Here is a 24928-nt window from a genome sequence, read left to right on the forward strand (position 1 = left end):
CAGTCCTGAATTGGGTAGAGATATCAGAAAGGGAAGAAGGATGGTCCAGTAGTGAAGGGCAATAGCTCAAGATTCAGGAGATCCAAGATTCAATTCCCTGTGCCACCAGAGACTTTCTGTGTAACCTTGAGCAACTCGGTCTTTCTGCACCTCAGTCCCCATATGCAACATGGGGACAGCAGTACTTCCCTACTTCACAGGGTTATTATAAGGATACTTCAGTCATGGAAACCATAAGATCAGGAACCACCGTATTCTTTTCTGGGACTTATGCTCCCCACAGCTCAGTAGGTAAGAGGGAGACCAATGTACATGGAATGTAATTGGGGTACAAGGAGAGGAAAAGCAGCCACACAGCAGCCCTACAACTATGCCCCCATCTAGCCCTTCGGTGGCTCCAATGTAGATGACCTGTTCTGTTCAGCCAGAGAGGCATAAGTTGAGGGAAGGGTGGGAAATCTAGGGCATCCTACAAAGTACATGCCCCTCCGAAGGCCGTTTAAGTTACGGTACCAAAAAGGGTTATAGAAGAACAGCCTCTCGATGTTAGTTCCCCATCCTAAGCTTTTCCCAAACTGTGGAGGGGTCTGTGGAAGGTAGTTGGTGGGGCAGTGACAAAAAGCTATACTCGTACTGCAGGGGAGGAAGGACCAGGGGCACTATCCCAGGGGCAAGCGGTAGGAGCATGGACAGACTGAGACCATCAGAAACTGCCCTCATTTATGCAACTCTCCTCCTTCCGCTCAACCTACTGCCCAAGCCCTCTCTTCTGATGTTAGTTCCACCTTCTGGTCAAAAATAGCTGCATGGCTGCGAGGACTGATACTTCCCTCTCCCACATGCTTTTATAGCCAAAGAGGACCACGGCCCCTTAATACCTATTTGATAATAAATACAGCTGTTCTTATTTTCTAGGAACTATGTTGTTACAGGCTGAGCACCATCTTCCATGTCCTAGTCTTCCATTTCTTTAAAAACACACCCATTTGGGATCCACCTGACAAAAATGCACTTACGTTTAAAATGACGACACCCCATTCTGAAGAACATAAATAGCACCTGGGACCAGGGACTATCTTTTTGTTCTGTGTTTGTACAGGACCTAGCACAGTGAGATCCTTGCCCATAGTTAGGGCTCCTAGATGCTATGGTAGCACAAATAATACGTGTCACCTGGTCAAATACAGCAATGTGCTTCCACCACAGCAGTGCACAAAACCTGTTTTGCCTTCTGAGGCGAATTTCAAATCGTTTGAATCTACCCTGTTTACTTTACACAAATCCTGTTTCTTCCTTACAGATGGATACGATCTGTCAGAGACCTGGAACATTTTATCCCATAGCAAAACTTGTTTAATGTACCATCTGTTCTTCCTGCAAGGGCACACTAATGCCAGAAATTATTTAACATTCCATATATTCAGAGTATATATTGGCTAGTTTATTGTGAAAGTGGAGTAAGAATAATTTGGAGCCTAACAATAGACATTTTACTGGCATTTTCCTTAAAAAACAAATAGTATCCAATATGTATTAACACACAACGTTAAGCAGCAAAAATACACCATGATCTGGACCATCTTCCGTCATAATGGGCTTGACCCTGTTGCCATCAAAGTCAATGGAAAGGCTTTCCACTAACTCCAGTGGGATTTACACTATCCCACTCCACTGGCATAGATTTATTGGGCCAAGTTCAGCTCTCATATATACCTTGGTGTTTATCTAGAGTAACTCCTCTGACAAAGTCACCCTATTGTAACAGAGCAGAATTTGGCCCTGTAGATTAAGCTGATCAATTTTTTTTTTTTTACTACATTCTAATGTACGCTACTTGTTATATTAATTTCACACACCCCGTTTTATACACACACACACACACACACACTAAATATCAGAACACACCATTCACAACATCTGAAAGAAAGCACTAGCCTGTAATTCAGAAATGGACCTTAACTTGTATCCATTGCTGAACTGTTTAGGTTGCAAAATGATCAGCTACCTTCACAAATGTTAGGAGATACAGAGATTTACCAGTAATAGGATTAAATCAGCAATTCTGTTACTAACCCAAATATTTCGAGTTAGAATTAAAACTGCCTTTCATTTGCCATCTATACAACAGTGATACATTATACAAATACAGAAGAAATATCAAAAGAAGAAAAAAATAGATGACCCTTTAAAAAAAAACAAAAACAAAAACAAAAAAACACATCCACCAAAAAGTAAGTTTAGTTATGGAAATCTGACTCATGTTGCAGGATTCCTAGGGACAAACAGTGATCTCGATGAACGTGCAAACTCCAGTTAGGGGCATTAATGAGAGTGGAGTGAGCTACGTTCCACATGCCACAGTGAAAATGTAATCCTCAACAACCAAAGACTGCCATGTATTATATCACTGCATGTAAAAAAGCTAGTCAAGGAAACTACTGACAGATCACCAGCTAATAGCCTGATCTAGTGATAACTATTAGTATCAGAGGTTGATTCACTTCAAGGTTTCTATAAAGTCATTTTTAAGTACATATACTATTGGATTACTCCATTCCCATTATATTTCAGAGAAAATTCCATGTTCCTATGAGAAATTCATTGTAGCAGAGAAAATTTAACCAAACACTTACTATTCCCACAAAAAATACAGACATTTTTCATCACATCAGATACTTGGTTCTGGGGGCGGGTGGGGGGGAGCGTGGAGGAGAGAAAAACACAACTTGTGAAGTGGTAAATGTGTCAAAAATCTAAAATTACTTGGAGGTATTCTGCAGTACAATCATCCTTTATGCTTATATAGCTCAGCTCATATGGCTTACATTCAGCCTGTCACACTGAATCATGACTACTTCTTGACTTGCATTAAACAAAAACAAACTTAATTTTCACTTCAGTATGTGAGATAAAATCCTCTCAGAATTCACAGTCAAAAAGGCCAGAAGCAGTGTTAGAAATAATTGTTTTTCTGAGACATTCACTTGTGAGGAACGGAAAAAAATAGCTCACTTGAGTTCTGACTAAAATACAAACCACACACATTTTGTTTATGAAGTATTTTGCAGAAAACTCTACTGCAAAGAGCTTTGTTCATGTGCAGTGCAGCCATAGCTTGTAGTTAATACACTGCTAAAAGAACACATAGTAAACACTTCTAAGTCTGCTGAAGTCTTTACTGTATCAAACAAACAGAGGACATTTAACAAGAGCTTTAAAACTGTGATTAACATTTAGAAAGTAAATTTGGAGAACAAAGTCAGTACAAAGTTAAGGGATAACACAGAAAGGTATAATCTCTACTACAAGCAAAACAGATTAGAAAGCAAAACTAAAGCTTAAAGCCAAGTTATTTCATACCAGTCACAATAAATTCACTACAAGCATCTAGTTAACCATGATTTCTGCTAACCTGTAGATGTGCAGGACTGTAGATGCAGTTAAATTTTCCTATAACCTTTTGTCTGCAGTCATGTTACTAGTGCTCTGTTTCCAAGTGTTTCTTACACTCACAAGTTCCCTTTCCCAGCTCTGTCCTAGGAACTGCCCAGATTTTGTGGTGTAATCTGAGCAGGGAAGTACCATGTGCCTATGATATGGTTAATTCACTTCTTACCCCCTGTGATGTGTAAGGAAACAGCTTAGAGTTTCAAAGGACTGTTCTCTGTCCTGTCAATCCAGGTATAATGAAAGGCAGGACTTTTGTATCTGGCAGTTTAGACTTTCATTTGGCATCTCGAAGTCAGAAACCGATATTACGACTAACTACAATCATTTGAATATAAAACTTCCCCAGGGCCTGATTCTTCAATCCTGCCATATGCAAAACTCCCACTGACTTCTCTAGGAGGTCCACATACAGGGACTTGCAGGATCAGTCTGGAAGAAACTAACCCTTATTAGCAGCTAACTTATTGCTCCAGGGGAGAGTAAATGTGACAATTATCAACTTGGCCAACACCAAGGACTGAACTGGGAACCCTAAGTTACCAGCACAAGCCTTTACAGCTTGAGATAAAAATCTAGGCTCTATAGGAGGGAGCTTAAACAGACTCACGTCCATTGCGTATGGGACAGATAGGAAGACATTCAACACACACTGACAAGTTGGTTACACCAGAGCAGGAGTGCCCCAGTGCTGGAAGCGTGATGCCTGTGGACGCTGGATGGAGCATGCTGAGCAAGGCAGCAGCGCTCTTCCCAGTGCTGCCCAGTGCAGTGTGCACCCAAAAGCACTCTTTAGTGGTGTGTGCAGGGGAGGAAGCACAGCACATCTCCCCTCCCGCCTCCCCACCCAGTGTTCTATCTTAGGCTTTTGAACTATCTGAATGCCTGGAGTGCAAGCCGCCGGGTTGCCAACGTAAAGACAGTGATAATTTCACCCTCAATAGTGATCTTTGGCCTTTTGACTCCAACAGCACCCTTAGCCCTTCGGTGACACTGTAATTCCTTTTGCATCAGTTGACCAAAAGCCTGTGCATTTTGGAATTAAAAGCAAAATGGAGCCATACTGCCAATGGACTCCTCAAACGCTGGCAACATTCTAGCTGAGAAATCGGGTCACCTTCTGCTGGCTGTTGACATTTTTCTATTACATTTCTTTTTTGTATTTGATTCTCTTTGTATTAAAATAGTCAAAAATCAAGTATAAATGATTCAGTGCCAGTAGAGCAGCATTACGGAGAGGTGGAAGTAGCTCTTTCTGACCATGTACCTCTTTAAGGGTGAGGCCGTACCTCGGTATATAGGTACACCTATATACGTTGGGAAGATAGCATACCTCAGTATATAGGCAACGATGAGGAGGGAAGAACTACATGAGAAATGGCTCAAGGAAAAAAACCTGCTTCATCAGCCCCATCTACACAAAGAAGAAGGTGCCTGGGACTATCCCAGCCACAAATGACAGATGTTGCAAATCACACATTGTTTATCCCCTGGTACCACCACCAAGTACGCAGGAGGGAAAGTGGGAGCATGCTGTGCAGTAGCTTTACCCCTCTTCAGTGTCTCTAGAAAACTCCATGTTGATGCATTTGCTTACCACTTTGTCACTGAGTGGGAGGATACAGTCGTAAGACATCCTTTTGTCTCTTTACATTAAAAATCTGGGACCACATTCACTGCTATGTTCCAGTAGTTTTGTTCCACTCCAGCAATGTAAAAGGAGTCCTAAACCCAATTTAACTGGTCAGATGAACTGGATTGATGGCTGCTTCACATTGCCCGTGGGGCACAAAGCAGGAACAGCAGATCAGTGAAACTGGTACTCCAGGATAACTCCTCCTTGCCATCTAATCCCACCAACAACGATGGTCATAATCAGCACACACCTAAAGCCCATATAATTTTAAGAAAAATGCTCATTTGATGCCGCTGTGCATTTAGATACATAATCTAGATTTCCTGAAAAGAGTAAGAACTAGAAACAGATGATCTCGTTGCTCCAGACAGACTTTTGCAAGAAAACAGCATGTAAAGTAATCCACTGTCAATATCACTTGGACCCTGCCACTCCCCAATTGCTCATACATTTTCAAGTAAATTACACAAGCAAAGCAAAGAGGATACAACCCTATCTGGCAATAATTCATGAGCAAAGGGGTGGAGGCTTCCATTTGCTTCCCAGCCAGGCTAAGATCATGAGACATGGAGGGAAAGCTATATCATCTTTGAAATGCTCACCAAGGAACAGCTGCAACAGAAGATTAAAGGAGAGCAACAGTTAGGAATCATGGAGGAAGGAGAATCTGAGACATCAAGGCAACAGAACAAACAGGAAATACAAACACTCTGAGAACAATAACTCTTGGTCAGAAAAGTGCAAAGCAAAGCAATTTATGACAAGGGATTTGCTTACTTTTAATTTTTTTGTCATTAATTTTTTAATGGACCTTGGTGGTAACACCTGCTTTTTATAAGATATTTTGAAGCTCCATATAAGTAACATATGAACTCACTTCCCTTCTGCCCAGATCCACGTACTATAGCCTACTGGGAGAAACCAATTTGTTCTAAAGTGAAGGCACTAGTTCTGTGTGACTGGAGATCCTCCAGTTGATTAATTAACCAGCTTATTTGTGCTGTTCAGAAACAGTTGTGTGAGCTTAACTGGAACATTTTTTTTTTTTTAATAAAACCTCAATTGTAGAAACCCTTCATAATGGATTTAAAAGTTATATTACCATTCAAGAATTCTTATCTTGCTCAGTCATAATAATTATACGCTACAAAGCGACAACAACAACAAAAAAAAGGAGCAGACAGAGGGATTTCAGTGCTTAGGAATAATTACAAATAGACATCTCTAAAAACAAAAGTCCATTTTTAATCTACATTTCAGGAAAAGCAACTTGCTACTCTACCAACATGCCTCAGTCTTGCTTAGAAGAGACCAGCAAGGCGCAAGGAAATCAATGGTTTCTGTGATGTAAATGCTTGTTTAAGAACTTAACTGAAGCCACCAGTATATGTCTCAAATTGCCAAGCAGCCATCACACAATAATCACTTTTAGCCACTGGATTGCTCTGCGTCTCAACCAGTGCTCTAGAAGGATCCAGATTTTGTAACCAATAACCTAAACTGTGGAGTGCCCCAGTGTCAAGGAGTTCATGGTTTACTTGGAGAGCCACATCCTCTCTGACACAGAAAGAATTTAATTTCTTCTGTGCTAGACAATGTTAATGGCACAATACTCCCCTTCACTGTTGCACATACCAGGTACATCTTCCTTTACCATTCATTTACATAGCGGTTCTCTATTATACTGTTGCTGGAGCACACTTCTCTTCTGGCAGCAGAGGGGATTAAATACGTTTATCATGATTATTTATATACATCTTGATATTGCCTGAAGGCCCCAGTCAGGATCAGGACCCACCATTCTAAGCACTCGACAAACTGAAATAGACGCAATCCCTGCTCTGAATGGCTGAAAGTCTAAATAGATTCTTAGAGCCAATTTCAGACTTGGTATTTGTGAGTACAACTCCCTGGGGACTTTTGCTGGCCTACAGCATTAAGAGCCAAGTTCAGACACGGTGAAGACCTTACAGCTTGTTCCCTGCTAACCTTAGGTTACATTTTTGCTGTAGTTCCAGGACAGAGTTTAAATCAATAAGCTGTTGAGCATGAGATAGGATGGTGATCAGACTATCTAGAAAACTCACACTTAAGAATTCAAAAATGCTTAATTTTATTAGCCATTTGAGCCAAACTAGAATTTGGTGAAATTATGATTCATACCTTGTATTTCTGTAGTACCTCTCATCTAACAACCTCAAAGCAGTATATGAACAACTAATGAATTTTCACATTAACTCTGTGAGTAACTAAGATACTTAGGGATTCACCAAAATGAAGTCAGTTCTTGGGTGAAAATCAGCAGCTATTTAACTAATTTCACAGAAGTAAAAAACAAAAACACAATGAGCTGAAAGTGCCAGAAAAATGTAGTTGGAAAGTAATTGCCTTGGCCCATATCATGCCAACACACTATGACCCATACTTGGAACTTAGCCATCATATTGGAGTTAACACACCATCAAACAAGCGACTTGTGAGGCCCTTCATGGACCTACCCATTTTCCATTACCCAATGGGGACACTGACTATCATCCTCCATCCTGCCAATGATGGCAGTCTTCATTGCCTATTTGTCAAATTTCCCCAAATACACACCTTCAAGGCTCCATCTCATGCCATTCCTCATGCCTGAGAGGAGTTCTCAATAAAAATCCACAAAGCCACTATATAGTCCTCCTTCAAATCCCACCTCTGATCTGATCCCTACATTAGACCCAACGACTTGACAACAGTCTGGTGTCTAGTGTGCTGTGACCGCTGCTTATCACACTGACCTTAATTGCCTCATTCTTATCTTGTTCTCCCCACTCTGTTTGCTGTATCCCCTCATTGTCTCACTTTATAAGATCTTTGGGACAGGGACCATCTTTTTGTGTTCGATGTTTGTTCAGTGCCTGGTACAATTGGGCTGGGGCCTCCAGGCACTACTGCAATGCAAATAAATAAATCTTTAAGGAAAGACCCATTGGAGCTTGAATGGAACAATTAAAAATCCATTTTACATCTGACCCCAAATATACCACAGTAAAATAAAATATATAGATAACCTTAGGACAGTATTTAACACCATGCAATGGCATTTTAAAAAGGAAAGCATAATATTGCTTTCCCAAACATTGCTTCAGCAGGAGCTTTGCTGAAGAATGAAAAGTCAGACCCTTGACATCTTCCAAACTAGAGCTGTGGGAAATCATCAGTTTTCACAAATTTCAAAATAACTGACATTTTGCCTGTGAGTGCACAGTTCTGCCAGCAGACGATATTTCATTGCCAAAGTAGGCACAACTCCACTGTGGAACAATTTGCAATGTTCTTCCTTTGCCTCGGGTAAAAGGGCCATTTTTCAGCACAAAAGCAACAATCTGTGATGACATGGCAGAATTTCACAATGGGCTAAAGAAAAACAAAGAATAACCTTTGTTTTAGGGAGAAAACAGAATTTGAGGAGAAACCACAAAATGTTCAAGAAAAAACATCCAACTTTTGATTTTCCAGTCTTGTGTGGCCAGCAGTGAGACTGTTCTCACAGCTCTAATATCCATGTCAATAGGAAGGGGAAAAGTAGCTTTATGCTGATTACAATCACTCCTGCAAATTAAAATTCTAGATAATAAAAAAGGAGAATAAAACAGGAGTCCACCTAGAGAAGTCATTTTTCTAGAACTCAGTTCCCTTTAATGGAAGCGTCAAGAATTTAGTGATCAGGAAGCAGAGCATAGAGACCTGGGTGGGGAACGAGAGGGGACAACAGAAACAAAAGAACAACCTAATACACCACGCTCCAGCCCTGCAAATGATAAAACATGGGCAAACTGCTGCACTCACCAGAATTTCATTGACCAAAATGGCATCCCCACTGAAGCACGGCAGTCCACTTACATTGTATCAATTGTAGGACTGGAGTCCAGCAGTTTCCTATCATGAGGATGTTATGGATACCAGCATATTTGATTCAGATCAACATGTTTTGACAGAACTAAAAAGACAAATTAAAACCCATGGAAATATTTTATTTTAAAATTTCAGTAGACGCTATTTTCTTTTTAATGAAAAAATATTCCCCAGCAATGTTTGCAACCGAATCACCGAAATATTACTTTAGTGCATAAGAACCTGCCAAAGTTGATGATGATTGTAGTAGTAGCTAAGGACCCCAATCATAGTCCAAGACCCCAGTGTGCTAGGCATTACACAAAACACATGACAGTCCCAGCCCCTGGGAACTTGTTATCTAAGTAAGAAACAAAGTAACCAGAAATTATAAACAAAAGCGAAACTGACTTGGGCTTTTGTTGTTGTTTTGGGTGGGGGGCTGGTCTAAGTTGAAAGATCTGTAGGAAACAGAGTGAAAAGTAAAGTAGATATTTTAAAAGAACACATTGCAACAATTCAAGCTGTTATCAGTAAAATAGCTAAGGAAACGTATTGGTATATAGTTGTGTTTAACTTGACAGTGCTGTTTTAGTCCTAAATTTCAAAACAAGCAACTGACAGCCCAGAGCCAAGAAAAGAAGCTGTAAATATAATTGCTCATGTACCTTAACACATCTTATATATTTGAGACTCTTAAAAGTTCCCTGTTGAACAGAATAGAGATTTCGAACACTCAGCTCATCCTCTGTCGCGCTGTACTATGAGGAAGAAATCAAAGTGATCCTAAACAATATGAAATGAATGTAGAATCCCAAAAGGACGTATCCCTCTCTCGTGATGTGCTCAAGATATTAATCTCGACATTTTACAAAAAAAAACAAAAGATTAAACATGCTTTTTCCTCAGGGCAAATTCTTCCAGCATCAAAGCAGAATGTCATGCCAGTAACCCAAGAGCATGCCAGAAAGCAAAATGTATTTACAGCATTGCCTCCCAAGTTTAAAGGCAAATTGCAGCATATTATAACGTACTACAATTCATATTAGAGAATGAATCCATTGACACTTACTTATCAATGCAGGATCCAGAGGTAATCCCCAAAGCTATCTGCATAGGAAAATCCACTGCTGTTTCAAGTGATTTCCCTTTCAAGTTTCCAGCATTGTTTAAAATATGACTCACATTACCCCTAGTTTTCTATTTCTGTAAAGTTTTTGGGCTGGTAGATCATGTTGATTACAAAGGGTTTTTTAGGAGGGAGCCACCTAAGGCCAAATCTCTTTGCCTTCTTTATAGCCGCTGAATCCAACTCAGTTATTGTGGCAATTCTCCTCAATACAGAAAGTGTGATTTGGGCCTTGGATTAGTGACTTCACTAGAAGGGCAGTTATCTGTGCTCGCATACACCCTGTGCAACCCCCAAATCAATGGCATTGCACAGGGTATAAAAACCAGGGCAGAATGTGACTCTACACAATATAACTAGAACTAGTCGCCTCCCATCTCCAACAAAGCCAATAGTGTATGTTGTAAAGGAAATTTTGAAAGAATAACTTTAAAAATAAATAAGAAAATAAATGGAAGCTTTTGTATCTAAACTAAGATCTAGTATTCCTTTTGCATGCAAAATTCAGTGGCGTTATGCATGCATGCAAGTCAGCTGGAACGAGTCCATTACAATTAATGATACAGTAAAAAGCAAACCTTAAAACAAACTAAATAAACAAAATGCAATCATTTGTAATATCACTGTAAGCAGACAAGCTTCTTAAACTTTTAAAATATTCAATTCTTTTCTAAACAAAGCCAAATGAATTATATGGTTATTTTTAATTTCCTAAATCAGTATGCGTAACAGGAATGCATTTTTTCCAGGCCCTGACATATATTTAGTGTGTGGTTCTTCTCGAAAAAGGTACTGGGTAATAACAGCAGTGAAGGTTCTGTACTCATCGGATCTCGCCGATTTCCATATTAAAGGTACTCAGACAAAAAAACAAAAAGATGTTTTTTCTAACTGCCAGGACTGCCTTTCAGCAGGTTTCATAACTAGTTAAACACTAACTAGTTCAGTCTGCATTGGTTTATTGCTACTGGGCATTGCACTCACTGGTCCCACCCCCCAGCCCACAGTATACCAATGATCTTTTGAAATCTCCCAGAATGCACGGTGAATGAAAGCTGAGCCAAGAACTCAGCTTGGATACTGGGATAGGTATCTGGTTGAAATGCTTTAGCACAGCACCAATGTGGATGCAAGGTGTATCTTAAACCAATCCAGCTCAGTGAACATGGATGCACTGAAACAATTGAGCTGATATTGGTACAGGACAAACAGTTCTATAACTAAGGCTTCAGTTCTCCAGTGTAGACAAAACCTAAGAGTCAAGCAGCATTCTTTTCCTTCTCACACCCTGGTATACAGGTATTTGTCAAATTAGGCCCTGGCTGACACCAGTGCAGCCCTGTCTCCTTGAGTGTAACCAGTTAGGCCCTACTAAATATTTCTGTTGATGCACAAACAGGGATTGAATCCAGCTTGTTCCATCTGAGTTATGTTGCTCCAAAGGGCTAACAGGTGTAAAAAAGAAATAAAAGTTTCACTTTAATGACCTAAAGAGGACTCTGAGTACACACGGGGAACAGGTCTCAAGTCAGAAGGTACACATTTTTACCTAGCCACTTTGCAGAGAAGAAGTACACCTCAAAAGATTTTCAGCTTATGACTTTCGGAATATTTAGGCTATGTCTACTACCCTAGGCAGCTTTTAGCAATACGGCTATGTCAAACATAAAGGGAAGGGTAAACACCTTTAAATCCCTCCTGGCCAAAGGAAAAACCCTTTCACCTGTAAAGAGTTAAGAAGCTAGGATAACCTCGCTGGCACCTGACCAAAATGACCAATGAGGAAACAAGATACTTTCAAAGCTGGACGGGGGGAGAAACAAAGGTTCTCTTGGTCTGGGTGTTGCTTTTGCTGGGACTAGAGCAGGAATGCAGGTCAGAACTCCTGTAAAGGGCTAATAAGCAATCTAGTTAGATATGCGTTAGATTCTGTTTTGTTTAAATGGCTGATAAAATCAGTTGTGCTGAACGGAATGTATATTCCAGTTTTTGTGTCTTTTTGTAACTTAAGGTTTTGCCTAGAGGGATTCTCTAGGTTTTGAATCTGATTACCCTGCAAGGTATTTACCATCCTGATTTTACAGAGGTGATTCTTTTACTTTTTCTTCAATTAAAATTCTTCTTTAAGAGACCCGATTGCTTTTTCATTGTTCTTAAGATCCAGGGGTTTGGGTCTGTGTTCACCTATGCAAATGGGTGAGGATATTTACCAAGCCTTGCCCAGGAAAGGGGGTGTAGGGTTTGGGAGGATTCTGAGGGGAAAGGTGTTTCCAAGCAGGCTCTTTCCCAGATATATATCTGTTAGACGTTTGGTGGTGGCAGCAATGAAGTCCAACAGCAAAATGTAAAATAGTTTGTACCTTGGGGAAGTTTTAACCTAAGCTGGTAAAAATAAGCTTCGGGGGGTTTTCATGCAGGTCCCACATCTGTACCCTAGAGTTCAGAGTGGGGAAGGAACTTTGACAGGCTGTACCGCTACAGCCATGCCACTAAAAGGCAGGCAGCGTAGCCGCTGTTTGTCAGCAGGAGAGAGCTCTCCTGCCAACAAGAAACTTCCACCCCCAATGATCGGTGGTAGCTTTGTCGGCAGGAAAATGCTCCTGCTGACAAAGCGCTGTTCACACTGGCGCTTTTCCTCAGCAAAACGTTTGTCTTTCGGTGTGTATGCTGTTTTAACATCTCTGAACAACAAAAGTTTTGTCATTCAGTTGCCAGCATAGACAAAGCCTTACCGTCCTACTACCCCTTTACCCTTTGAGATCTGTTTAAGTATGAACAGCAGAGTAAGCGGGCACACAGGGAGTTATAGTAGTCTGCTATTCAACTGTTCTATTGTCCATAATGGAAATGTTTCTCAAGCTTACATTTCAGCCCGTATCCCTTGCATGCTGTATTCTTGGCACAGATTTGGACAGCTCAGCTGTCATTGCCTATACCCATTCATAAAATGTGACCACACTGCTGAAAGCCACAGCTTCTTGTGCACCCAGAAATAATGTCATATCTCAGTCAAAAACATACTTCCATAAATTGCCTCTACTTGGAAAGCCCGAAGGTCACATCTGGACTCTGAAGTCAATGGGAGTTGTGTACATGGATCAAGGGCAATATTTAAACTTCTGTCTGATTTTGGAAGCAATCCATGTAGAGAGTTCATTAGCAAGTCAGTCAGATAGGAATGTATAAAACTCTTAAAGCAGAATGGAAGATGAAGTTAAATTAGGACAGCTTTATTCTGATGAATAATAAATAGGATAGGTTTGTAACACACAAGTTCAAAAGATATTAGAACTTAATGGCTCATTGACTGCGGTGGGAGAAGATGCAGACCCAGCCCTCCCCCACATACATCCCAAAAAATCATCACACCATATTCTTAGCAGGACATCATTATATTTGTTTGTTTCAACAGTTCACTTTCTTATATGGAGAACACAATGGTGTAATCAGGCGCAAACAATTCAATCCCTGGCAGACCAGCCCCTGACTATTTTTTTTTTTGGCTGGTTTGAGCCCAAAAATGAGTTTAACATTGTGCCCCAGAGCTAGCAGGAAATCCAAACTTCCGCAAGGGCAAGAGAACTAGGGGAAGAACGACACAAAAGCAAACAGGGGAGACCATATCACTATATCAAGGCCTTGGTCTAAACACATGGATTGTTGGTGTGTGCAAGATGAGATAAGAGTTGGACTAAATAAGACTCAGGGTTCTTTTCTCTTCTTCTTGTATGCACATAACTTACTGAAGTACATTCCCACCCAGAGGGTTGAATACACTCTGTGGAAGGGGAGGGGTATGAGGAAGTTTAGGTATCAAAGTAAACTAAGAATTGAGGAAAGTGTCAGCTATGTAGCACGCTGCCTGCCTCTTGGGCAGGGGTGGCCAATCTGAGCCTGAGATGGAGCCAGAATTTACCAATGTACATTGCCAAAGAGCCACAGTAATACATCAGCAGCCCCCATCAGCTCCACCCCCACCCTACCGGCAGCCCCGCCGATCAGCAGCTCCCCCCTCTCTCCCCACACCTCCCAATTAGCTATTTCGTGGCGTGCAGGAGGTTCTGGGAGGGAGGGGGAGGAGCGAGGGCATGGCAGGGTCAGGGGAGGGGGCAGGAAGGGTTGGAGTAGGGGCAGGGCCTGTGGCAGAGCCAGGGGTTGAGCAGTGAGCATCCCCCTGGCACATTGGAAAGTTGGCACCTGTAGTTACAGCCCTATACAAGGAGCCGCATATTGACTTCTGAAGAGCTGCATGTGGCTCCGGAGTCACAGGTTAGCCACCCTTGCTCTTGCGAATCTCACAGACACGTCTCCCCTTGAGCTCTGTGGGTAAGCCTCCGTACTTGATTGGAAAAGACATCCAGAACAAGAGAGGGGCGACTTGGCCCTTTCCCTAGGATGCTCTCTTGCTGCCCCTGCAGATGTGACATTGGGACACTCACCATCAAAACCTATGAATCCACCTTTATGACTACGCTGCATCAACTATGGGAGTTTGGCTCCTTCAGGACCCAAGCTGCCAGAAGGCCTTGGTTGGAAGTACAGCCTGGAAGCACAGGCCCAATGGGTCTCAACATTCACCACAAGCTCGGGATAGCCACTGACTGAAGGGAGTGAAACCCTGCTTATTCCCTGGGGAAGAGTTCAACCCCAGTCACACCCCCACCCCAAGGAGATGGACATTCCACAAGCTGAAACTCTTCTTTCCCCTGCACAGGAAAATCCCCAAGAGAGGATTTGACACAGAGAAAGTTCAAAAGGCATTTTTATCTCACAATCCCCAAAACAGCCCCAGAGAGAGACAAAGAAAAAGAAAACAGCCACACCAGGACAAGTTTTAGCAGAGTATTGTCCCGGGGTGTATAAACCCCAGGCTACTCCAGCCACTAAAAAGTTAACAGGGAAATTCCTGGTCTCATCAGCTGAGGCTAGTTGCTAGAATTGTAACAGCTGGGGGAATAAAAAGACTGCAGGTGCTCCCTGCCTCCATTTCCTCCTCCAAGGGCGGGTCCCTACAGCCTTCCCCACCCAGGCTGGAGCTGTTGCCATAGCTTTGTCCTCCAGCCAAGTCAGTCACTAAAACGTAACCCTTTCCAGGGCAACACTAAAATACACACACACAGCTTTCCCACCCCGCTCGGGCGCCTCTTCCAAGCTACCTTTGAATCTCTCTATTCTTGGATAGAGCACTGACTTCCAGGCTGCTTCCCCAGAGTCCCACACATAGCCTCAGCCCCTATAGACTACCTTTCAGCCTTCCCTATACTGGGATAGGACAGGGACTCCCAGCCTGCTTCCCTGGAGTCCCCAGCTTCTTCCACACCCTACTTCAGTGCCTTCCACAAGACTCCCTGTGACTCAATTCTCTTCTCCTCCTGCTACCCGAGTTCTCTCCACTGTTTGGATAAGGCCGAGGTGATACTCAGGCTGTCCCCTGACCCCAAACAGCCCTGCCCCCTTAGGCTGGGAGGCAGCTAATTACGGCACAGGTGAGGCTGATTGAACAGGGCTGGCTAGCCCCAGGCCTCTTGGCCTTTAAAGGCAGGCCACCCTGCTACAGTTTTTTTTTTTTTGGACATGAAAACTAGAGATATGTAGAGGGGGCCCTGAACCAGCCCTTTGGTCCCAAACTAGTCCAGTTAGAAGGTCTTAAAATAAAACATCAAGGACAGTTGGGTATACATTTGACTTCCGTCGGAGCATTCCCCGTGTAGGAACTACAAGATCAGGCCCCGACTCAGAACTACAAGATAGCGCCCAATTGCTTACTTGTTTATTTATTTAATTATTTTCAAAGAAGCAGAAAGGCCCTTAACCAGGCAGTCAGTGCTTTGATTAAAGCAGTATAGCCAAGCTAAATACTCATTATCCACAAGACAAAGACAGTGAGCGGAAAAGTGTATTCTTCCTATGCACATATACGTTTCTTAGATACTTCTTTTAAAAATCTGGGAGAAGATACTCTCGTGATGAGAACTGTATAAACACCTCAACAAACAGAAAAATAAATGCAAAATGCATTTAACTGTAAATCTGGAAAGGAGTCAGTGATTTGAGAGACAAAGTGGCTTATACCCACAAGCTAGGAACTGAATGCTCTTTTCCTCCTGTGTAAACAGAGGGGAGCTGAAATCCATGGATCCTGCCTGGAAAAGCTGGTTCCACAGCACAATCCCCCAGACCTGATGGAAGCCCCCCCCTTCCGCTTGCCAAGGAACTGTCCAGCAAAACAAAAATGAACTCTGAAAAAAGCATACTTCCAGTGCTGAATGACAACTAGTCTACAACAAGTGACAGACCATATTAAACTTCTGTATGGCTTTTGACTTGGTACTGTACAACATTTTGATTGAAAAACTAGAACAAAATAAAATTAACATGGCACACGTTAAATGGATGAAAAACTGGCTAATTGATAGGTCTCAAAATATAACAGTAAACAGGGAATCATCATCAAGTAGATGGGTTTCCGATGGGATCGCATAGGGATAGATTCTTGGCCCTAGGCTACTTAAATTCTTATCCATGACTTGGAAGAAAACATAAAATCATCATTGATAAAGTTTGCAGAGGATACAAAAATTGTGGGAGACGTAAATAATGAAGAGCACAGGTCACTGATGCAGAACAATCTAGATCACTTGGTAAACTGGGTGCACGCAAACATGTGTGTTTTAATACACCTAAATGTAAATGTATACATCTGAGAACAAAGAAATGTAGACTATACTTACACAGTTGGGGACTCTATCCTGGGAAGTGGTGACTCTGAAAAAGATTTGGGCATTGTGGTGGCTGAATATGAGCCCCCAGTGTAATACTGTGGTGAAAAGAGCTAATATGATGCTAAGATGCATGAATAGGGGAATCTCGAATAGGAGCAGAGAGGTTGTTTTACCTCTGTATTTGGAACTGCTGTTGGAACTGCTGTTGGAATTTTGGGTCCAGCTGTAGCACCCTCAATCCAAGAAGCATGCTGATAAATTGGAGAGGGTTCAGAGAAGAGTCACGAGAATGATTAAAGGATTAGAAAATCTGTCTTACAGTGATAGACTCAATGAGTTCAATCAATTTAGCTTAACAAAGAGAAGGTTAACAAGTGACTTGGTTACAGTCTATCAGTATCTACATGAGGAACAAATATTTAATAATGGCCCGTTCAATCTAGCAGAGAAAGGTCTAACATGACCCAATGGCTGGAAGTTGAAGCTAGACAAATTCTAACTGGAAATAAATGTGTAAATTTTTAACAGTGAAGGTAATTAACCACTGGAACCATTTACCAAGGGTGATGGTGGATTCTCCATCACTGACCATTTTTAAATCAAGATAGGGTGTATTTCTAAAAGATCTGCTCTAGGAATTATTTTGGAGAAGTTAAATGGCCTATGTTATCCAGGAGGTCAGGCTAGATCAGTGGTCCCCAAACTGTGGCACACCGCCCCCCATTGTCCCCTGGAGGAATGTTCAGGGGGGCACGGCAGGGCCCAGATCAGCCTCCATGGGGGCAGAGAGGGAGTGTGGGCCACCCAGCCCCGCTCTGCTCCCAGCCCTTCCCCCAGCAGCGGCCCCGGCTCCCAGCCCCACCCCCAATCTTGGCCCCCAGCCACAGCTCTGCTCCCGGCCCCAGACCTGCCCCCAGTTGCAGCCCCAGCCTTGGCCCCCTTACTGCTGTCCTCGCTCCCCCTCCTCAGAGCCACAGCCCCAACTCCTGGGGGGGGCATAGACAGGAATAAAGGGGGGCATGACGTGAAAGTTTGGGGACCACTGTGCTAGATGATCACAATGGTCTCTTCTGGCCTTGGAATCAATGAGTCTCCTTCCTTCCTCCCTGATTTTACCTAGCAATGTCAAAAGCCAACATCAGATGTCTAGAAGCTTATGACTAGTCCAGTGCATCTACTCATGTGTGCATTTGCAGAACTTTCTCAACACATTCATTAAATGTGACAGGCCAAATTCTACTCTGACATATATGCAGCAAGGTTAAAATTCAGCTTCCCCTCCACATACATCTGGCACATACATTTTCTCATATAATGGATGGAAAATAGGGCTGTGCACACGAAACAGAATTGAATTAGGCTGCATGTACCCAGGAATGTACTATGATAAGTCTAGAACTCACATCACTTTAGTGACCCCTTAAAAGCAGTGAACATGCTGCAATATGCCAAAGTTAGCAACCCAAGACAAATGCCACCATGGAACGAACACAAATGCCCTGTCTAGGTAACGAATGCTTTTTTCAATCCATTTAGCTCTGTCTGAGCTTCCTTCGGTGGGAGTCTTAACTGTTAACCTGTTTCTAAAGGGGTGTTAAGGCAGTGGAGGGTTCCGCTAACCTGAAAGAGAAAAACCTCACAAACACATTCCTCCATCATCTAGACATGCTCCCAGACTGCAGTGTCCATTTCTGCTCTACTTCAGCCAGGTAAGTTTGCAGTAGTACTTGTTGCGGCAACCCTAGAGACATTCTAGGGCTTGTTTACATACAAAAGTTGGACTGCTTAAATATACTGCTATAATTAAACTGTGCAACCACCTGAAGCCAAGTCTGCACTAGAAACGTTTGCTATTCTACCAATGTCAGTTCAGGGTGCAATATGGATTTTGGGGGTTGTTTTGTGGTAAGGTGTTTTTGTTTTTTTTTTTAACCAAACAAAAGCCCTAGTGTAGAAACATTTATAATGACATGAAAGTGCTTTTGCCTGTCTAGCTCATTTTGTCCAGCACTTTTTTGCAGGTGTCAACTGCACCTACACTAGGAGGGTTTGATGGTATAACTATAACAGTATAATTAAGCAATACAAAATGTTTCTGGTGTAGACTAGCCCTTAGCGAGGATGCAGATACAGTGGCCCAAGTATGCTTTCTAGCCTTACAACTAGTCTTATACAAGAAAGGAAATAAGCTGTACTAGTATAATGCACCTTTATACCTGTAGTAATGTGTCCACATTATGGGTTGTACTGGAATAACTATTTCAGTTAAAACAAAATCACACACTGGATATAATACTGATCCAGAATCGATCATACCTGGAATCTGTCTCCTTCTCTGGAGCCCAGAAAGACATTTGGGAATATAGAATATCTAACTGAGCCCTCCAAAGGGAGAGTGCAGATTTCACAACATAGAAAAGTTAGATGCTGCTGATCTATCAGAAGCCACACTGACAAATATACTCTCAAATACCATCTCACTAGCTGCTGAGTGACTGAATAACATCTTTTCCTTCTGCGCTGAAGAATTCGAGAAAGGCCAATTGCTATCACAGAGCCAAAAAGAACAAAAGAACTTGCAGCAGGTGGTACAAATGTGCATGTCTAATTACACCCTCCACTCACCTGTCAGATTCCTCAACTCTGGACATGGCTAGAGGGGGAGTCCAGCAAAGTATCTGAGTTGTAAAGAGGAAGAGATAAGAGGGAAGGAGAGGAGGGGGTGTGGGCAGGAGAAAAGGAGCGATTGGCTGATTCAAGTACTGAGCATGTCATGGAGGAGTCTTATATTATTCCTGTCAGTGGACTGAATCTCTCCCTCCACTGCCCCATTCCTCTTCCCTTCCTCTCCCCACAAATATCTGTCACACATCTCCCTCCTCAAGAATCTGGATGTTTTTCACTACTGCAGTGTATCTGCTGAGCATGTCAGATAGCACTGTTTAGACAAAAAGAAAGGGAGTACTTGTGGCACCTTAGAGACGAACACATTTATTTGAGCATAAGCTTTCATGAGCTGAGCTGTAGCTCACGAAAGCTTATGCTCAAATAAATATGTTCGTCTCTAAGGTGCCACAAGTACTCCCTTTCTTTTTGCAGATACAGACTAACACAGCTGCTTCTCTGAAAACTGTTTAGACAGTAGATTTCTACCAAGAAAGTCCACAGCAAAATTAAGAAACCCATAGTATTCCCCTAGCTGTCTTATATATACACATAGTCTTCCTTTTAAACTCCTCCTTGGGTCTCATTAAGCTCACACTGGGCTAGCAAGTCTGCACAACTTGAAGAACAATTTCATGAAAAAGTGAGTTTATCTGCCAATTCCCCCCGTGTTCTACATGTAATTTGATTTGCAAACCCCCACCACTCCACACACTGTTCTCAGTTCTTCCTCTCCACCCCGAGAGTTGTTTTCAGTAAAGCAATAGTTTCGAAACATTTCAAGTATTATTTTTTTTTGGGGGGGGGGGGCAATTTGCCACTTTCAGAACAACAAACCACCACCACCAGGTAAGCAAATATTTGCATATTTGTCCGGGTGGGCAGGAAACAGGTTTTGGATCATATCGCTTATTCTGACGGACTGCAGAGTTCTCTATTCCATTACACCTCCAGCGCACGCTTAGGAGGACCGCACGCTGTGTAATTACTTCAACGTTGCAGCCGCTTGAGCCTCTGTAAGGGGGCTAGGGTTTGTTCCGTGCGCGTTCCCGGGGGAGCGGACCGAAAACAGGATTCCTGAACGCCGTAGCGCGATGCCTGCTGGTTGTTTTGACTTATTAGGGGAGCCAGAAGTGTCCACGCAAGGCGGTGGCTCTACCATCCGCGCAAACGGGGAGGGTCCAGGGGCGCCGGGGCTTTTGCGAAGCCGCGGGACCGTGCACAGGCCGGTGACCCCGCCTGCGGCGTGCCTGGGAGCGCTGCTGCTGCGCTCAGGAGCTCGGTGGCTGGGGAGAGGGGGGACTCCCAGGTGAGCAGGAGGCAGCGGCGGGGCGAGTGGCCCGGGGACCTGGCCCAGAGCTACGTTTTGCAGTTCCCTGCAGAGGCGGAACTCCCACGGGGGGGGGGCGATCCCCCGGCCCGCAGCACTGACTGACACTCCCGTCAATTGCGGAGGGCTGCTGCTCGCCTGGCTCCCTCCCTCGCTCCCACCGGCGGACACACTTACCCTCCTCTGCCGGGCCGGCGGGCGCCGCTGCTGCTGCTGTAGCCGTTTCATACCGGGGGGATCCCGGAGCACCCGAGGGGAGGGACCAAAAGTGTCTGTGAAACTGACCAACTGCGCGAAGTGTTTGTCTAACCTGAAACCCAGGGGCGATGGCCCATCAATCATTGTTAATTACCAGGCCCTTGAGACCCCCCCCCCTTTCCCCCTGCAGGAGAGGGCCGGGCTGCCCTGCTGTTGAACTATCTGGGGATAAAGCCGAGCTTCAGTTCCACCTCGCCAGTTAAACGTCTTTAGTGGGGAAAGGGCTTGTAGACCCCACAGGTGCTTTGCAGAGCCACTGAGACCTAACCGGAGATTGAACCAACTAGGCCATTTTCTACAGCAGGGCATTTCCCCCTCTCTTATACCAGTGGGGGGAGGAGGGGAGGGGAAAACCTGGAAATATTTACTCTCTAATAGGAACGAGGTGGGTCCCCAGCAGCCTCCCGGGACCCTCTGCCTGTAGCGCCCTCCACTCAAAAAGTCAGGGGAAAGCTGCACATATTGAAACAATGAAACAGCCTGTTTTATAACATTCTCCTGGAGAAGGAGAAAATCTGCATCATATTTCCTGGTGGAAAAAGAAGAAAGTTAAGCAACGTCAATGTCCCCGTCCCCCACCTTGGTCGCCATGCCATGCAAAACTGCCTGGCTGTATTGGTTTTCAGAGGTTAGAAGCTTAGTCAGTTACATCAAAGCCTGCTTAAAAGTTCTGCTAAGGATTGATTTTATTATGTTTATTTGTTAATTTTCCACTGCTGACTGCAGAGATCCAGGCTGCTGTTTGCTTTCCTTGCAGTAACTCATGACTGCAGCATTGGATGATTTTGACCTTAACATCAGATCTTCCACTTGGCATATTGATGTGAAAATACAGACTGTTTGGAGAAATGCATGCTGCTATAAAGACAAGGTTTAGGCAAAGAACAAAATCCTTATAGTGCTGTGTCCCATCAAGAAAATGTCTCTGATAGCCTTAAAAGCAGGATAACTCAGCCACCCCTCTCTCCCTGCAAGCTAAAACCAGCTTTCCAGAGGCATCCAGGGAAGGCTGGCTGTTGGCTCCCCTACTCAATTGATAGCCATTTCCTGTCTCCCCTTGACCAAATCAATGTAATCTCTGTGGTCCTGATCCCCATTTTAGGCTCCACTGTGATCCACAAAACTCTCACCAAACCCAGTAGGTCCCTAAATTCACTTGGTGCTTAAGGTTTCAGGGTAAAAGTTCCCTCTGCGACTAAGCTTCTGCCTCTGAGCATGTGCTCTGTTCCCTCGCTCTAAGGGGACAGCTACACTGCACACTCCTTACGGTGAGGTGTAGAGTGCATACATGGCACGCCCCCAGCTCAAATATAAATAACGGTTTGGACGGTGAGGCACTGCTTAGGTAAGCAGAGTGCAGACATGCCAGAACACCAGGGTATGTACCCTACACACCCAAACAGGGCTCCTTGCATCTACACTGCTATTTTTAGCAGCATAATGTCCCACTGTTTCCAGGCTGCCAGAGCTTTTCCCCACCGCAGGAAAAGACTCCAGCAGCTCCCCACTGCCTGCCCCTCTAAACAATGGAAGAGTGATTGGAGAAGGGGACTGGGCCCTAGATCTCCTGCCTCCCAGGTGGGTGGCCCTAACCATTGGATTACAGAGTCAGTCTCACTTTTGTGTAGCCTGGTGGTTCGGGCATCCACATGGAAGCTGGGAGACTCTTGTGCCGGTCCCTCCTGCTCTAATCGTTCTTTCATTATTCAGTCACAGTGGAACTGTTTCAACAGGAGAGACGGAGGGAGCCCTACATCAGAATATCCCAGAGCTTGGGGGTTAGCGCCCTTGCCTGAGCTCTGGGAGGCCCCTCTTCAAATACTTTCTCTGTCTCAGGTAGAGGGGGGATTGCAGCTGGGTCCACCACATCCCCGGTGCGTGATCTAAGGGCTGGATTTAAAGTTTTAAGGTGAATGTGTCAGGATCAGGGGAAATGGAGTCAAAGGGCCCCTGTGCCCTGTGGGAGCTGTTCTTGACAGGGGAGCAGGGAACACGGGGAGTTAAGCTGGAAGCAATTCAGCCAGGTAGACAGAACAACAGTGCACAGGCTTTAATAAAGTTCCACTTGTTCAACTTAACTTGCATGCTGCTTCACTCTTGGCAAATGAAATAGTGTCACCGCCACCTCCTTCTCCAGCCCTTTTGTGGGGAGTGAGGCAAGTGCCCGATTCATTCCTGCAGGAAACCGCTTAGGTGCCTAAGCTGTCCGACTCCAGGAGTTGGTTCCCCAGTTGTGGCTCACTGTGCGGAGATGGGCGCCTGTCTCTGAGGGGGTTAGCACAACCTCCTCTCAACAGCATCTCCCACTGGCTAGCTGAGGCAACTCCCTGCCTAAGGTGCTGGCTTTTGTGGATCCCATTCGAAGTCACCCGTGTCTCCCCATTCATTGTATAGGGAGCCTAGGTGCCTCACTCAGCCTTTGTGGCTCTCAGTGTTGTTCCTGTGATTCTCTAGGTGCTGCAAGGCTGAGTGCTGCAATGCTTAAATCCCTGTGTGGCTCTGGGCCTCTGGGCTTACCTCACAGGGGTGTTAATACCTGTGAGGTGCTCTGATGATAAGCACCCTAGAAAAACCTGCACACCAGCGTGGCTGGGCTCTTTCAGACCATAAAGGTCCTGCTGGTATTCGCCACTATGGAGGTGATGGGCAGAACAAAGACATAGAATGAGCCCGGTCTCCAGTGTGATGATCTGACCCAAGCGTCCGATCAGACCACCAGGCAGTTAGGCTATGCTCCTACTGCCCGGATAGTACAAACTACAGGCCAGACAAATTCCTTCTAATCAAGTTTTCAGGTGCTCAGCCCCCCCCCCCACATGGGATGCGCTTTTCAAAATGGTCTGTTCTCATGCAGGCACCTACCTAAGTGCCAGATTTTCAATGTATTCTGCGCCCTGCAACTCCCACGCTGACACTTACAGCATGCAGTATGCTGGGCTCTTCAAAAACTGCCCACTTAACCTGGTGTCTAACTGGGAGCTGAGCTCTTTTGAACAATCTGACCGTAACTGAATGGGAAATGTGTACACAACTATAAAAGACTAAGAGTTTCCATCTCTGAATAATGCCTGTCTCTGACAGGCCAATGGGAGAGGAAGGCATTTAACTGCCTTATTGTGCAATATTACACTGCCCCCCTCCCGCCCCGCCCTCCTGGATGCTTTCTGACCCTGCTTGGTAATCACTTTATACCCTTGAGGTTTGAGTAATTACATGAAATGATTGTGTAACTTTAACCCAAAAAATTCCTGTTGAGGTGAGGAAACAATCAAGCACCCTTCCCAAATGATCATTTCTTAGGTGAAAAGGACAGAACTTAGAAAAGAGCAGGGGAATTGTTGGCCTCAGGACTCAGATTGCTTTCTAGCTACAAAGTGATGTGCCTCAAGCACTTCAGGAGTGAGCACAGCATTTATGTTATCGCCAATCCCTGGTTTACATACATCACTAAATGTCAAGTGCTGTCAACCAATTACAAACCTAACTTCTTGGGCACACAAAAGAGAGGCAATGGTATAATCCTAGCAGAAAGAGATCGGAACAAAATTAAATGCAAAGTCCAAGAAAGCACAAGATGTACCTGGAGATTTTATCATAGTGATAGCATCTTGCTAATAGGGGGCCCAATTCTGAAGTCCTTGTTCAGCCCAAAGTCTTATTTACTTCTTTGGGAGATTTGCCTGGACTAGGTCACGTCTGAATAAGTAGTTCAGGATTTAGTGCAATGGAAAGTTGATTTGAGCCAGTGCTAAGGCTGGCTCCTGCTTGATCCTGCTCCCTTTAAAATCAGTGGCCAGACTCCCATTGACCAATTAGTTCCTGAGCAGGAACAGATGTCTTGTTCCGAAGACCTCAGGCTCAGGCCCGCT

General features: G+C 44.0%; 1 protein-coding gene across 1 annotated transcript in view; it reads right to left on the minus strand.

The window, feature by feature from the left end:
* The window catches only part of FBLN2 (fibulin 2), a 190688-nt gene extending 169545 nt beyond the window's left edge, over positions 1 to 21143 (minus strand). The window contains exon 1 of the mRNA XM_077821960.1: positions 20979 to 21143. Within this exon, the coding sequence (XP_077678086.1) occupies positions 20979 to 21143 (165 nt within the window). The remainder of the gene's footprint in view (positions 1 to 20978) is intronic.
* Between the last annotated feature and the right edge of the window lie 3785 nt (positions 21144 to 24928).

The sequence above is a fragment of the Eretmochelys imbricata genome, chromosome 7, assembly GCF_965152235.1.
Source record: "Eretmochelys imbricata isolate rEreImb1 chromosome 7, rEreImb1.hap1, whole genome shotgun sequence".
In the NCBI taxonomy this organism is placed as follows: Eukaryota; Metazoa; Chordata; order Testudines; family Cheloniidae; genus Eretmochelys; species Eretmochelys imbricata.